Here is a 13,753-nt window from a genome sequence, read left to right as displayed (position 1 = left end):
AATTTCCATCTCGAACCATGGTCTAGTTTCTATTGGCTTTACGTGGGGTGGCCTACACCCGACACTTCCCAATGGTATTTCCCAACCTCTATCACCAGGGACAAATCTCTCCGGGAATACTTGAGATCTGCTATTGCTGACTTGTTCACACTGAAAGACCCGGCTGACACCTCCCCGCAAAATATTTTTGACGCCTTTAATGCAGATATGCGGGGTAAATGCATTCAACTTAATGCTGCCCATATTAAACAGAGAGCGGCGGAACGCCTGGCCTTGGAGACGAGACTGGCGGCCACCGAAAAATCGCACAAGGAGCAGCCCATGCAGGTGTTGCAGAGACAACTCACGGCCCTGAGGGGCAAGACTAGGGTTATTTACAATAATCAAGCCGAATTCACTTTTCCTCAAATTGCAGCAGACTTCGTATGCACAAAGGTGGGGACCCATCTGGCGCTTCAGTTACGAGAAAAATGAGAACGCGAGTATATAGGGGGCATAATGGACACAGATGAGCACCTTACTCACGACAACCCAGTAAAGCCAAAATCTTTTGAGCCTTCTATGGAGACCTCTACCAAGGCACTCCTCCTGATCATATCTTGCAACAGTAATATTTGGACTCCTTCGAGCTCCCCCGACTCAAACCAGTGGTGGCGGAATCGTTAGACGCCTCCATCACGTCAGAGGAAGCTAGGCAGGCTAATACTAGACTTAAACTACACAAGGCCCCAGGGCTGGTTGGCCTTATGGCACACTTTTATAAGTGCTATGCTGCCAAACTGATCCCTCATTTGACCTCCCTGTTTAATGCCATTGCATTAAATGCAAAGGTATCAGCCTCAATGGCCGCAGGTCATTTCAGCTATCCCGAAACCGTGGAAAGACCCTCAACTTTGTTCGTCTTTCGACCTATAGCCCTTCTTAACCTAGATACAAAGCTTCACTCTTCAATCTTGGCTGCAGGGCTTGAGGTCCTGATGCCCATTTTAATCCACCCGGTTCAGTCTGGCTTTATAAAGGGGCAGCAAACACATGATAATATTTACCACACTATCCACCGTATAGAAAAAGTTTCTAACTTTAAAATCCCTGCTATTCTGCTGGGGCCTGACCCCGAAAAGGCTTTTGATAGGGTGGACTGGTCCTTTCTTTTTCTCACTACGCAGATATTCAGCATTGGAGAAGGTTTTCTTAATTTGGTCCGGGCCAACTACCATCTCCTGCAATCACGGGTCCTAGTTAATGGCCGCCAGTCCATCCCCTTTGACCTTAGTAGAGGCACGCATCAGGGGTGCCTGCTCTTCCCCTTCTATTTGCCCTGGGCATTGAAGCTCTTGCCGGCGGTTTTGAGATAATGAGGCAGTACGAGGCATACGCTTTGGTGGCACGGATCATAAAGCCTACTTCTTTGCAGACGATATTCTACTGGTGCTACTGGAACCGTCCACGTTCCGTCAAAGCAGTGAAGGAGGATCTACATAACTTCGAGCTGGTCTCTGGTTTCAAAGTGAATCTTTCCAAAGCTCCCATACTAAACCTCACACTCTAGGATGCAGCTGCGGCGAATCTCCGAGGCCAAACTGCGCTTCAATGGGCCAAACACTCCTTGCTCTATCTCGGAGTACATCTCACTCCTAAAATCGGTGACCTCTATAAGACGAACTTCCCCCCACTGGCTTTACAGCGTAATCGAGAGGTTAAAAGATGGATGCCGTTATATATTTCTTGGTTGGGGCGAATTAACGCCATTAAGATGGTGGTGCTGCTGAATTTTCGGTACCTCTTCCAGGCGCTCACCATAGCACTGAAATGCGAATTCTTGCCAAGCTTACGATCCTCGGTCATCAAGTTTATCTGGCAAGGAGGGAGAGCGAGCCTTCCCTTTCATGTTCTGCAATGTACCATATAAAACGGGGATGTTGCTCTCCCCGACTTCCAACTGTACTACCAGGCAGCTCAACTGAGGGTGGTTCTGACGTGGACAGTGAGCGAATTGGAAAAACGTTGGCTCCATATGGATCTGGCGATTGTGGGGCAAACCATCTTGGAAGTCCTATGGAAACTGAAATCAGACAAGCCAGCAAATACATGCCTTAGCACACCCACTTGAACTACTCTCATGGTGTGGGACCAGGTGACGAGGTGGGAGGGCTGAACCACTTTCCTCTCTCCTTACACCCCAATCCATTTTAATCCAGCCTTACCACCAGCAATGAACGAAGAACCCTTTGGTAGTTGGTGGGAGGGTGGCTGTCTTAAACTGTCTGATTTTTTCCACAACTTTGATGTCTGGACATTTGACACCTGCAAAAGAGAATTCCAGGTTTCACACAAGGAACACTATCACTATCTGCAGCTCACGCAATGGGTCACCCTCCCTCACATGAGGGATCCTGCTACCAGAGAGCTCACAGCCATGGAGCCACAGGTACTTAAGGCAGGAAACATGAAGGGGGAGATCTCTTCCCTATGCACCTTACTTCTCAATACTCTACACACCCCCCAAGTGAGCTATATCTCTTTCTGGGAGCAGGTGCTGGGTCGGGGGGTCTCCGACGAAGAATGGACACATTTATGGGGTGACATTACTAAGCATAACCACTCGGTGGCTCTACAGGAAGCGCACTACAAGATACTACTGGACCGGTACTTTTACCCCACCAAACTCAAACAAATTTTCCCTGACACCTCAGATCTCTGTTGGTGTGGCTGTGGGTTACACGGGGACTTTCGCCACATTTGGTGGGTTTGCCCTGGGTATCCAGCCTTTTTGGGAAGACATCCTCTCTCATATTAAGGACCTCCCGGGATACCTTATCCCGACTTCAGTGGAGGGGGTACTACTTAGCCTTAGAAATCATAATCTGGTGCACCAAACTAAATCTGATAAAGCTATCTTGTGGGCGTGTTTGGGGGCGGCAAAACGTACAATAGCATTTGCCTGGAAAAAGAAGGCTGCGCCGGAGATTTCACTATGGCATGCTCGGCTGTGGAGACTTTTCTCTATGGAGCGCCTGGTGGACATCTTCCCGGATGACTTTAAAGCCTTCAAAACCAAGTGGGGCCCATTGGTGACTTTTCTCTCCAGAGTCCTACCCTCAGCCGTCTACCACCCTCATTAAGGTTCATGCACCTATTCCAGTTCTAAACCTCCTGTCACAAACAGACTACAGCGCTCGCTACCCCCACACGGTTTGGACCCCGCTACTGCATCCCCACATGCTCGATTCACCCATACCCCCTACTTTACCTCTATATGGCTTTCACCACCACCAGGGTAGGGGAGAAGGGAGGGTTGGGGAGGGGTTTTCCGTTTTTGATTTCCTTTCTTAATTCTGTGTTTTTAGTTTTTTGATAATTTCTTGGTTGCCTATGTGGTTTCTTTCTGGGGCTGTTGGCCCAACACAAAATGGTTTTCAACAATGAAGATGACAGGGGGACTGTGGCAGACCTAGTGCTATGTGCAACTAAACTTTCATTAGCTGACGGATTCGACTCTGGGATCTGTGCACCCTACTGTACTCTATATGTGTTCCTACATATGCTGCTGAGTAAAAAGATTTTTGACAAAAAAATAAATATATCATTTGCCCTGTTTCTGTTGGAACCAGCTTATTTAATATGCATTTGCCAGCAAAAGCATTACAGTTTCTCATGGTTGTTCACAATGAATACAGCGTTACAAAACTCAAAAATGGTACCTGCCATGCTTCTTCCCCTCACTCTTTTGCCAGTAAATGCCAGTCTTTCTCCTGTTCCTATGGCGGGCACCCAGGGTTGTGCAACCGGATATGGTTGCTTGCTGTTGTTGGGGCTGCTGGTGTTACTGAGCGACCCACGCCCGCACCACTGTTAGTAGGAAGGTGCGCGAAGAGAGCCAAAGGAAGCCAGCCACTAGCAGCAGAGAGGACCCAGGCCATCGAAGGACGCAGCCTGACAGAACTTTCACTACTAAGGGTTAGGGTTGTCCCACATTGTTTAAAAGCAGTCTTAAGGATTTTTGGGGGCCAAGCTCGGGATTGAGTAGCACATGTACGATTAGAGTGGCCCAGACCAGAGTCCGGGAAAGTCAGACACCTGTCAATGGTCGTGCAGGGTCTGGGGTTGATGTCAGGGGTGGGGCGCTTGTATTGAACACCTGGGGGATTTGGCGAGGGCCACTGTTGGTCAGACATCTGTAGGAGGAGAAGCTGTCTGGGGACCATTACAAAGAAGTGATCAGTAATTAATGTTAGTATATGGACGGCAAGACCGAAAGCAGTGAAGAGAATACCTGTGTGAGGAATACTTTTCAGTCAGACGCTGAACACATAAGCTTTGTTTGGAATTTTCTTGATATATTTGGAACATCTTTGATCTGTTCTATACTGAGAAGGCACTGTTCTCTGGTCTAGAAGGCCTGTCTATATGTTTGTTTTCAGAGTTTTATATCACACTTTTTGTGGCGCTGTTGTAATCTGGGTGACCTTTACAAAACTGCAATTCTCATTGATTAGCTTTGAGGTTGTGTGGGATTAGTGACACTGGACAGTAAAGATTTTATTTAGTAATCTTTTGTCTATCATAGGATCTTTGTTGTGTGCTTTGCTGTGTATGGGTGTCTGCGCCAAACAACAGTACTTTAATTTCCCTGGAGTCCATGGCTTTCCAATGCTTGACTTAAGGCACCTGTTTAGCTCATACGAATCACTTATGTGGTTTGCAGTATTGTGCGCAAATACGAGTTGTTTGCTAAAGGTTACTTGTTATAATTACCAGCCAAATAATGTTAGATTCTATGGCTTGTGTCCTATTGGTGCCTAGAAGGCAGATAGCTGGGAATATATATAAAGAATACTTATGTACCAGAAAATGCTATTGATGTTACGACATGATTATCTATATTGCATGTCTAAACGACTGGATGTATATGTGAAGGACTGTCTCTGTCCCCACCACTATTACTTCAGTCCACCATAAAAAACTGAAATGACTGCATTTGAGTGCACAAGACTAATCCCACTAACTAACAATATTCAATAACACTAAACTAACCATTATTCTTGGGTTCAGGAGTAAAGTGCTTCCTGGCGTAAAATGCTTCAATGCCTCGTCAGGGGTAGTAAGAGCTATATAAATGCAATTACAGTCTGCACTGTACACACAGTATTACGTTTACGGTGCATTAGGTAGTCTGATAATGTGCTGCATGGCTAAATACTTATAAGGTCCCAAAGGCGAGACCTATTGGTTATGCCAATGCTTGTTTTATTGGTTGTGGCATGCTGCTGAAGGCACTAATCTCAAAGGATCGCCACAGGTTGCATAGTCACTGGTACCTCTGATGACCCTGAAACGATGTCCAAGATAAGCCTAAAGAATTGGAGTGTCTGCTTTGTACATTATTTGAGGTACATTTGTGGAGACTGCTAAGTTTTTTATTTCACAACTAATGCAAAACGCCAACAAGCATTAACTACAGAAGTAGCTGTTACCTGATGGGGGAGGTGGGGGGTTTTATTTTTAAAAAGGACTGACATGGAATGGCCAGCCACCGCCTCTCCTCCGTCATCTTCCATCTTCCTGTCTCCAGTCCCGGCCAGTAGCAGGAAACACCGAGGCACATCGACCCCCCTGGGCCACTCACAATTCTGCAATGCAGCTTTGTGATTGGTCTGAGCACCATGGTTTGGCGCTCAGACGGGGACAGGGAGCCTGTGAATGTTCCTCTCCAGGCTTTGAAAGGAGCCTGGTGGGAAACATGCAAAGTGTGCATGACTGTTTTTGCTGGCCCAAGAGTGCTGGCCAAACAGTCATGGGCATTTAGGAAGGTTAAAACACTCCTCCCGCTGCTCTGGCAAGCCCCAACCTGCCACTGACTGCAATAGGAAAAATAAAATGATAATAACAATAAGTTATTATCATTTTATTTTTCCTTTTGAGCAGTGGGCAGAACTCCTCCGCCTTAGCGGAGGAACCGCCACTGATTAACAATTAAGTTCAAGAGATGCAGAAATCCTCACTCAAGAAGTGCCCTGCTGACTCAGAACTGCACTCTTCTTTCTGTGTATCGTTAACTTTCTGACGCATTTCTGATGGGTACTTTTCCAGTTTTTCCTGGTAAGGTCAAGTCGATGGAGCTTCTCGTGACTCTGGTATGTGCTCGCGTGCTATGAATGTTCTTTTCTCCTGAAAAGTCGATCATTTATTTGCAGCAATGCTGTTTATTGCCCAATTCGAGTTTCTTCTGCTTTTAGGTAATGTAGCCCGGCATGCATGCACTTATTATATATGGAATGATTTAGACCAGTTTGTCACAAGCCTCAAGTGTTGGAAAGTCGATGCTTGCATCAGCCTTTCGTTTTGTGGGTCTGACCTAGACATAATGGCACCTTTGGGTGAAATATTTTCATGTGGTTATGACCTTTCACTCTGCTTACACGTGCTGCTTTGTGTTTTATTTTTAGTATTAGAACTGTGTTTATGAATTGCTGTTTTGTCGTAAGAATGATGAATGTTTTAATAATCTTTTAAAGAGGAAAATGTACTGACTGGCCAATAGGGCTTTAGCACTGGTGGTGCCTGGTGTGACAATCCTTGCTGTTTCCCCCCAATGACCACCTTCTCAACGGATTTCCTCACTACCTCCCTTGACCAGAGCCCCTCATCTCTCTATTACCCTCCTTTTCACATGCATTTAATTTATTGCATAGTGTTTCTCATACCACATTACACATACATTATATAGAGTCAATGAATCATACATGTGTAAATCAGTCTATACGAAATATTACACAAAATGAATACTAGATTAAGGAATCAGGTCATCTATAATAGTGGACAGGTGTCACTCATATTACCTTTATTTTGGTTTCGATGAATCAAAAAAGTGCACGGTGCAAAACACAATATAAATATATTAAAGATAAATAAATACAGATCACATCCCATAATAGTGTACATATATGAAACAATTCTAGTCATAATATGACAATTGATACAAAGCTGCCCCAATACAAAGATCAAGGCCAAAGAGACAAAAACCTCAAAAATAGAGTCCTTGAAAAGGAACTCCTAAAGGGTCCATTATGTCACCCAGATTATCTATGTTATTTCCAGGCAAGGGCAGCTGAAAACAACTCTCTAGGGAAACTAGAAACATTGTGCGCTATGGTAATAAAAGATGTAAAACTTTAAAATCATACAACCTAATGGATCTCATTAAGCTTGTGCTTATCTCCCAACAATTTATATATGTGGTCAGGTAGACAAAAGTTTTAGAGGGAGGTACACTCATAAAAGAACCATAACAATCATACATAATTTAATACCTTATTAAAAAGATGTTAAAACATTTGAATTAGGGCATCAGGATCATATACAATAGAGACATTACGGACTTGTGGAAACAATGCATCCCTTATAAAAAGATTTCACACACTTAATGTAAGAGTTTGAATGCATGGCACTCCTATCGCTTTCTGATGGCAAGAGCATTCCTAACAAAGTTCTCTACCGCAGTACGGATGTCAATAAAGGCCAATAAATACAAGTATTTAAAACCTTCTCAATAGATACAGGGAAGTTGCTTTCACAATAAGGAAAGCAAAAATCTTACTCTTGTTTCAAATGGGTACAACATGTTTTTTTTCCTGATTCACTTTCCAGTGCAAAACTTGTTTTGTGCTGGAAAGTACCCAAAAGCAACATTGCATTACTTTGCATCAAGGGGGCGTTACATGGGTGGTACATGGGTGTTCCCATCCAACCACCCATGCTTTTTGGCACTAAACCTTATCTACTAACATTAAGACAGGCTTTACCACCAAAAATTAATGCAGCTGAAAAGCACAGATTAAAAGGAGAAATGTTTTCATTTCTCCTTTCCTTTCCGACTTTGCATGTTTGCTGCAGCACACATGTAAAGTAGGAAAAGGGTTTTCATTTGTCTTGATATCATATTTTGTATAGGACGGTGTGTGCCTGGTGCACAGCAGCTGATATCATCGCCAGTGCAAGGGAGAGGGGAGGAGAGTGCCATATCTCTGCGAATATGGGGCTCTCCTGCTCTCTCCCTTTCACGCAACGCGGTGCAGCATGTGTGGCTGCTGCACTGCAATCCGACACCTTTGAGAATCTAGGCCCAAGACACCAAATGAATTTTTTTAAAACCTGGAACCTCTATGCACTTTTTGTCTACTTCTGGTTCTGCAACTTCCCCCTTAGTATTCACTTCAAACTGTTTATTAGAAAACCCAATCTTTTAAATATGCCTTTCTGAAGTTTCTTATTCGGTGCCATATTGATATGAAAGCAGTAGCATTGTTTTCTCTGGGCGAGACATTGCATGCCTGACCATGAGCATTCTGTTCAAAACTTCATGCACAAGCCACAAGATAATCCATAGTCTTGGACCTAAATTTGTGTCCAGTAGTTGAGATGTGGTGCCCATTTGAGATCGAGAACTTAGTAAAAGATGGAGCCATTGAATTCAAGGATGATTGAACTTAAAACAAAGGTATTGTTTTAGAGTGTATATTGTGCCTAACAAGTAGTCAAATAACAATAACAATGAAAGAGACGTCAAAATCTGATAATATCAATTCTCATCTGTAATAATTATAATATGATGGAACAGAAAAACTCCTTACAGGTATTTGAGGCTGGGAAGATTCTGGAATGCATCCGGGTCAATGTACACAAGGTTGTTTGCTTTTTCTATTCGTCTGTAAACCAGAAAATATGCATTCAGAAGAATATACAAAACATTTCTGTCCAAACATAGTTCTATAATACAATTTGTCTTTTCCATGACTGCAATCTTTCTAATTTATTTTGTGGGAGTATTTATACGGATAGCATGCACTCGTTTTTTGAGATTCAAATACACTGTTCTGGAGCTCGTTGTTGGAGGATTCCTGACTCATATTATCAGCCCATCTGTTATCCAAGTACCAAGAATAAACCGCGGGTTCTATTCACAAAGATAAATTTACACATTTAGATTTACTCCTGCTTGAATTTGCTCTTGCACCTATGTGTAAGTGTACAAGTTTCCACAATTTTCCATTTCCTAAAGTATATTTACGTCCCTCTCGGTAAGGGATGTGGAGAATTCTAAGGGGTGGCCATGATTACGAGATTTTGGTGGAGCAGTGTTGCAGCGGTACAAACCACTGCGCCACAGCTCAGCTAAAGCTTGCACCGCCCACCAGATTACAACTTTTACCTAGTCTGGCAGGCGGGTGGCGTGGCGGTCCTGTGGTAGTGCCTTTTTTAAAGGGGGCAGTGCCATTAAAAAAGGCACCGCACTGGGACCGCACTACAAGGTTCCTGTACGGCATGGACTTGATAGTCCGTGGCATGCAGGAACCTATGTGCATAGACACAGAGGGGCAAATGTTATGCCTCCCTGTGTGCATCCACATATGTTTGAGGCACAGTGGGTCCCTGTAGGCAGGGACGGACTGACCGTAGTGGGCACCTGGCATTTCCCCAGTGGCCCACCAGTGTGAGGTATGATTTCGGACCCCTGGTGTGTTGTTTTTGTTATCGGGGGTCAGTTTTGCAGCATAACTGCAATATCGGCCCCCTGTAACTAAAGCGGCAGGTGAGACGGGAGTGAGGCGTCCAACAAGTACTCTTTTCCCCTGGGGGCTGGTTGAGCTGTTTGTCAAGGCCGGTTCCGGTTCCCAGTCCAGCCGTGCCTGTAGGGCTCCCATTGTTTCCTCTCTGCCAGGCTTTTAATGGTGGTGGAACTGCCATGAAAAGCCTGGCTGAAAGGAAACCCATAAGATGCTTGGCAGGACGGTAGCGGTCCCACCAAGAATATTTCAGCCTATTACCATCGCTCCTACACCAGGTAATGGCGATTAACTGGTAAAGCTGGTGGTCCCAGGGCGGTCCAACTGCTCGAGTCATAATCGGGCAGACAAACAGCTCGTGCTGTGGTGGCTGGATCTGCCACTGCCGCACCAACATGTGTCTGGTGGTCCTCGGACCGCTAGACTCAAAAGAGGGCCCGAAGGCAGAATGCACAAGTTACAACTAGTAACTTTTCATATGTAAGTAGAGATCACCACCACCAGAGAGGAGGTGTCCCAAAGGAAAAGTATAGGGAAAAAAGTAAAAATGTGTTCATTTTTAATTTTTATCAAATTGTTATGTAAATTAATTTAAAATAATGATTAATAACCTAGAACTAATACAATAAAATGGGACTGCACATTTACGCTTCAAATTAAATGTATATTAAATAAATAAACATTTTCCATATTTTAGCTTAATTATATTTTTTTCATAAAAATATAAAAATGCTATTAGCATTTTTATTTATAAATGAAATATGCTTAATTTAAATAACTATGTTTTTAAAGAGTATTTTATATAACTCTTAATTATTTTTAAATATACAAAAGTTCACATTTTTAACATATAAATTATACATTTTTCAAAAGATTTGTTTAATTTTTAATAAACATTTTTAACAATAAAAACAATTATAAACATTTTTGATTTAAAAGCCTAAATAATGTACAGTATTTCATAATATTTCCCGTGGGGTGTTATATTTAGGGCCTTTTTAAGATTTCGGGTGGACTGCCACTGACAGGCCATTGGTGACGGTCCGCCCAACAGCCAGGATAGCGGCCCGACTACAGCATTATGGTGGGGTCGGTAAGACCGCAGCAGTTGGAGGGATAGACCGACGCATCAGACAGGCTCAAGGGGCCCATTAAGTTGGACTGCAATCCTTACAATGGGGATGGGGCCTGCACAGGCGCCACTGAAGGAATTACAATGTCCCTTTCTGACAAGCTTTTGATGGTGGTCACACCGCTACAAAAAGTCTGTCAGAAAGGGATTTTGGGGGCCCTAGTAGTACCCCGTACCTCCATGATGTGGCCTGGAGGGCATATGTTGTGTCCCCAAACATCCATGCACCTTGTGCCAGGCACTGCATGATGCCTGGCACATGGTACATGGATGTTCAAAAACATCCCTTTGTCTATTGTGGCTTGTGCTACAGCAGAATCCGCTAAGGAAAAAGGAATGTTTACGACTGCCTGCATGGCGGTGGTATGCTAATTGGGCTGTCGGGACCTCCAACTTCTTGTCAGATGGTCTCGATCCTGAAACGATGGTTGTCGTACGCTCATCTGACCGCCACCATAATGAGGCCCTAAGTCACTTACTCCATTATTCTCTATAGGAGAATGTTGCAGCACCTGAGTGGCTATATGCGCTGCTAGACCTACTCCTTGAAAGAGACATTTACTACTGTTTTAAGAATTTTTTGAGCTGTAGTAAATCTAGAAGTGTAGTTTTTGAATAGCAGTGGGCTTACTCTATGATGGGTAGTTGTTTGTACTTGCATGCCCCACCGTAAACCCCGCCATAAGCCTCCATATATCTCACACATTGAGGAATAAGTGTTCCTGATTTTCCAGGATCTCCCCGGATCCCTAATAAATTTACTACCAAAGCATATACCTAGTCAAGGGGAGATCTCTGCCATATATATCTCCATTCAGAAAAGATAAAAAGGGTGGAGGCAGTGGTCACTGTCTCCAGGTGAAGACTAGTGTTTTGTTTTATGTGAGTAGTACTACTTTATGTACTTCAGAATGCTACTTGTAAAACAGGTACACAACTTGATTTTTCAGTAAAAAACATTAAAATATTGAGCGGTCACTATCCAATTTTCAGTTTTAATATTTGGACAAATGTAAATTGACAGCAAAACAATGTCCATGGATGTATTTAGAGGACAGAACAAGGCAAAAGTAGTCTGTATGAGGTGCAGTGAGTAACACAAATTACCTTAAGGATAGAAAATATGTGAGAAGAGAAACTGATCTACATTTACGACTTTAGCATGCCAGTTTCACAGTACTAGACAGGGTGGAAAGAAGTAGGATTTTCCTCCTCCCTCACAATAGCAGTTTTTTCCTTCTCAGAGTCGCAATATTTGTTCTTTGGTGCTCCATTTAATATTCAGTGGCAAGTGTTACCCACCTCAATGACTGCCCTGCGTTTCAGTGATGTTGCCCACATTGGCATAACTTTCTTCCAATGTGAGTGGGGCCCTGATGATGAAGCATGCTACCTCTGGAGGGAGGCCTTTGATCCTTTGAGGAGATCACTCACCTAGGAAAAAGCTTTGAATATTTTGTCCTCGTTTTCCACTCCTCACATTCCCTCAAAATCATAAAAGGAGGAAAAAGTTCAAACTCGATCAAATAGAGGCTTTTCACTATGCTAAATAAACCCTCGGAACTAAGGCTATGTGAGGTGCAAAGCAATATTTTTTCTCAGATGCTGACAGCTGAAGGTGTAGTCAGGTAATTTGATCAAAGGTGGATTAAGAATAAGTGAGAGTTGATAGGGCATCGCTATCTCAGGGATGCAGAATATGAAGGGAAGGATTGTGACAGAAATGTTCTTATACTCGTACAAGAGAGTACCAAGGCAGTACTTCAAAGGAAAGAGAGTGGTACACTGTACAATTAAGTCACATATCATCCAGGCAGCATACTGCTACATATAGGGAGGGAATTGTGGCAAATATGACAATATAAAACATATGCTTGGAGTTAGGATGACAGAGCATACATTCCAAGTAACATCTTAATACCGTTTGGAAACGTTCAAAGTATACAAACTGCCATCACAGGGCATGCAGTGATACAGCATGTGAAATTACTACTTATGAAATCACCTCATATGTTTCTCAGGACATATTCTCCAAGCCAAACGGAAAGAGATTTTCCCCTGCAAAATTGTCCACAATTCTGGAAGGGCATGTGGAAATCGGTGCAGTCACACCAGTGGCCAATGTTGTTCCGTTGGGGAGCCGCTTAGGAATAATCCATAATTCTGCTGCAATTCTTAAACTGGAATGATAGTTTCATATATAACGGAGTCTTAAGTCCGAGTGAGTATCTTGCTTTGCATTAGTACATTTTTGGTTTTGCATATTGCCTTCAGTTTTGCATAGTGCCAATGGCAATTAAACATAAACGTAGATTATTTTAGTGGGAAGCTCTGCTTACGGTGTCAAGACGGATAGGAAATCAGTGGCCTAAATCAAAGCAGATGATGTCAAACAGGTTTTCCCACAACAGTAATAACGCTTGAGCTATGGAAACAAAGCTGTGACAAAACATCCTGCGCCGAGAACCATTAGCACAGGAATAATTCATGAATCTAGCTCTATTAATGGTGAAGCAAAATGACTCATTATTTCTGCTATACAAATACGCACTCTTGCTCTCCAGTAACCACAAGCCATAGCCCAAACAGATGGTAGATAAAACAGTGGCACCAACGGCGCTAGAGTGTTGGAAAAGGAAACCAATATGGATTGCAAACTAAGCAAGTGATACACTGGCCAAAAGTAGAAGTATATGCAATTGTGGCATTTTTAACTGCAACCTTTATGACAGTCTGTGTTTCGGACCCTATTAGGGAGGCACATGGTAGAGAGGGGCTACTGTGCCCCTCACCATGGCCGGTGAGGTCATTTGCCCCTGGTCTCCTGGGGTCCGTCATTCTATGGCTCTGCAGAATGGGCTCAGTACAGACCTTTCCACATGACTCTCATGGTCTAAAGAGTGAGAAGTCACAAGCTTCTTAGGGAGGCAGAGTGGCGCAGAAATCAACTCAGAAACCAATTCTGCAAAAGTTCACCCCCCTGCTTATCTTATGACAAAGAATGTACCTTTAAGTTCACAGCAAAACGAATAATTGCACAAATGAATTTACATATCAC

General features: G+C 43.4%; 1 protein-coding gene across 3 annotated transcripts in view; it reads right to left on the bottom strand.

Moving 5' to 3' along the window:
* Positions 1–13,753, bottom strand: part of FSHR (follicle stimulating hormone receptor) — a 1,773,743-nt gene that overhangs the window by 880,573 nt on the left and 879,417 nt on the right. For all 3 annotated transcript variants that reach the window (XM_086927758.1, XM_086927760.1, XM_086927759.1), the window contains exon 4: positions 8,631–8,705. In XM_086927758.1, coding sequence (XP_086783884.1) covers positions 8,631–8,705 — 75 coding nt within the window. The remainder of the gene's footprint in view (positions 1–8,630; positions 8,706–13,753) is intronic.

The sequence above is a fragment of the Lissotriton vulgaris genome, chromosome 6, assembly GCF_964263255.1.
Source record: "Lissotriton vulgaris chromosome 6, aLisVul1.2, whole genome shotgun sequence".
Lineage (NCBI taxonomy): Eukaryota > Metazoa > Chordata > Amphibia > Caudata > Salamandridae > Lissotriton > Lissotriton vulgaris.
This window is presented reverse-complemented; position numbering and strand designations above follow the sequence as displayed.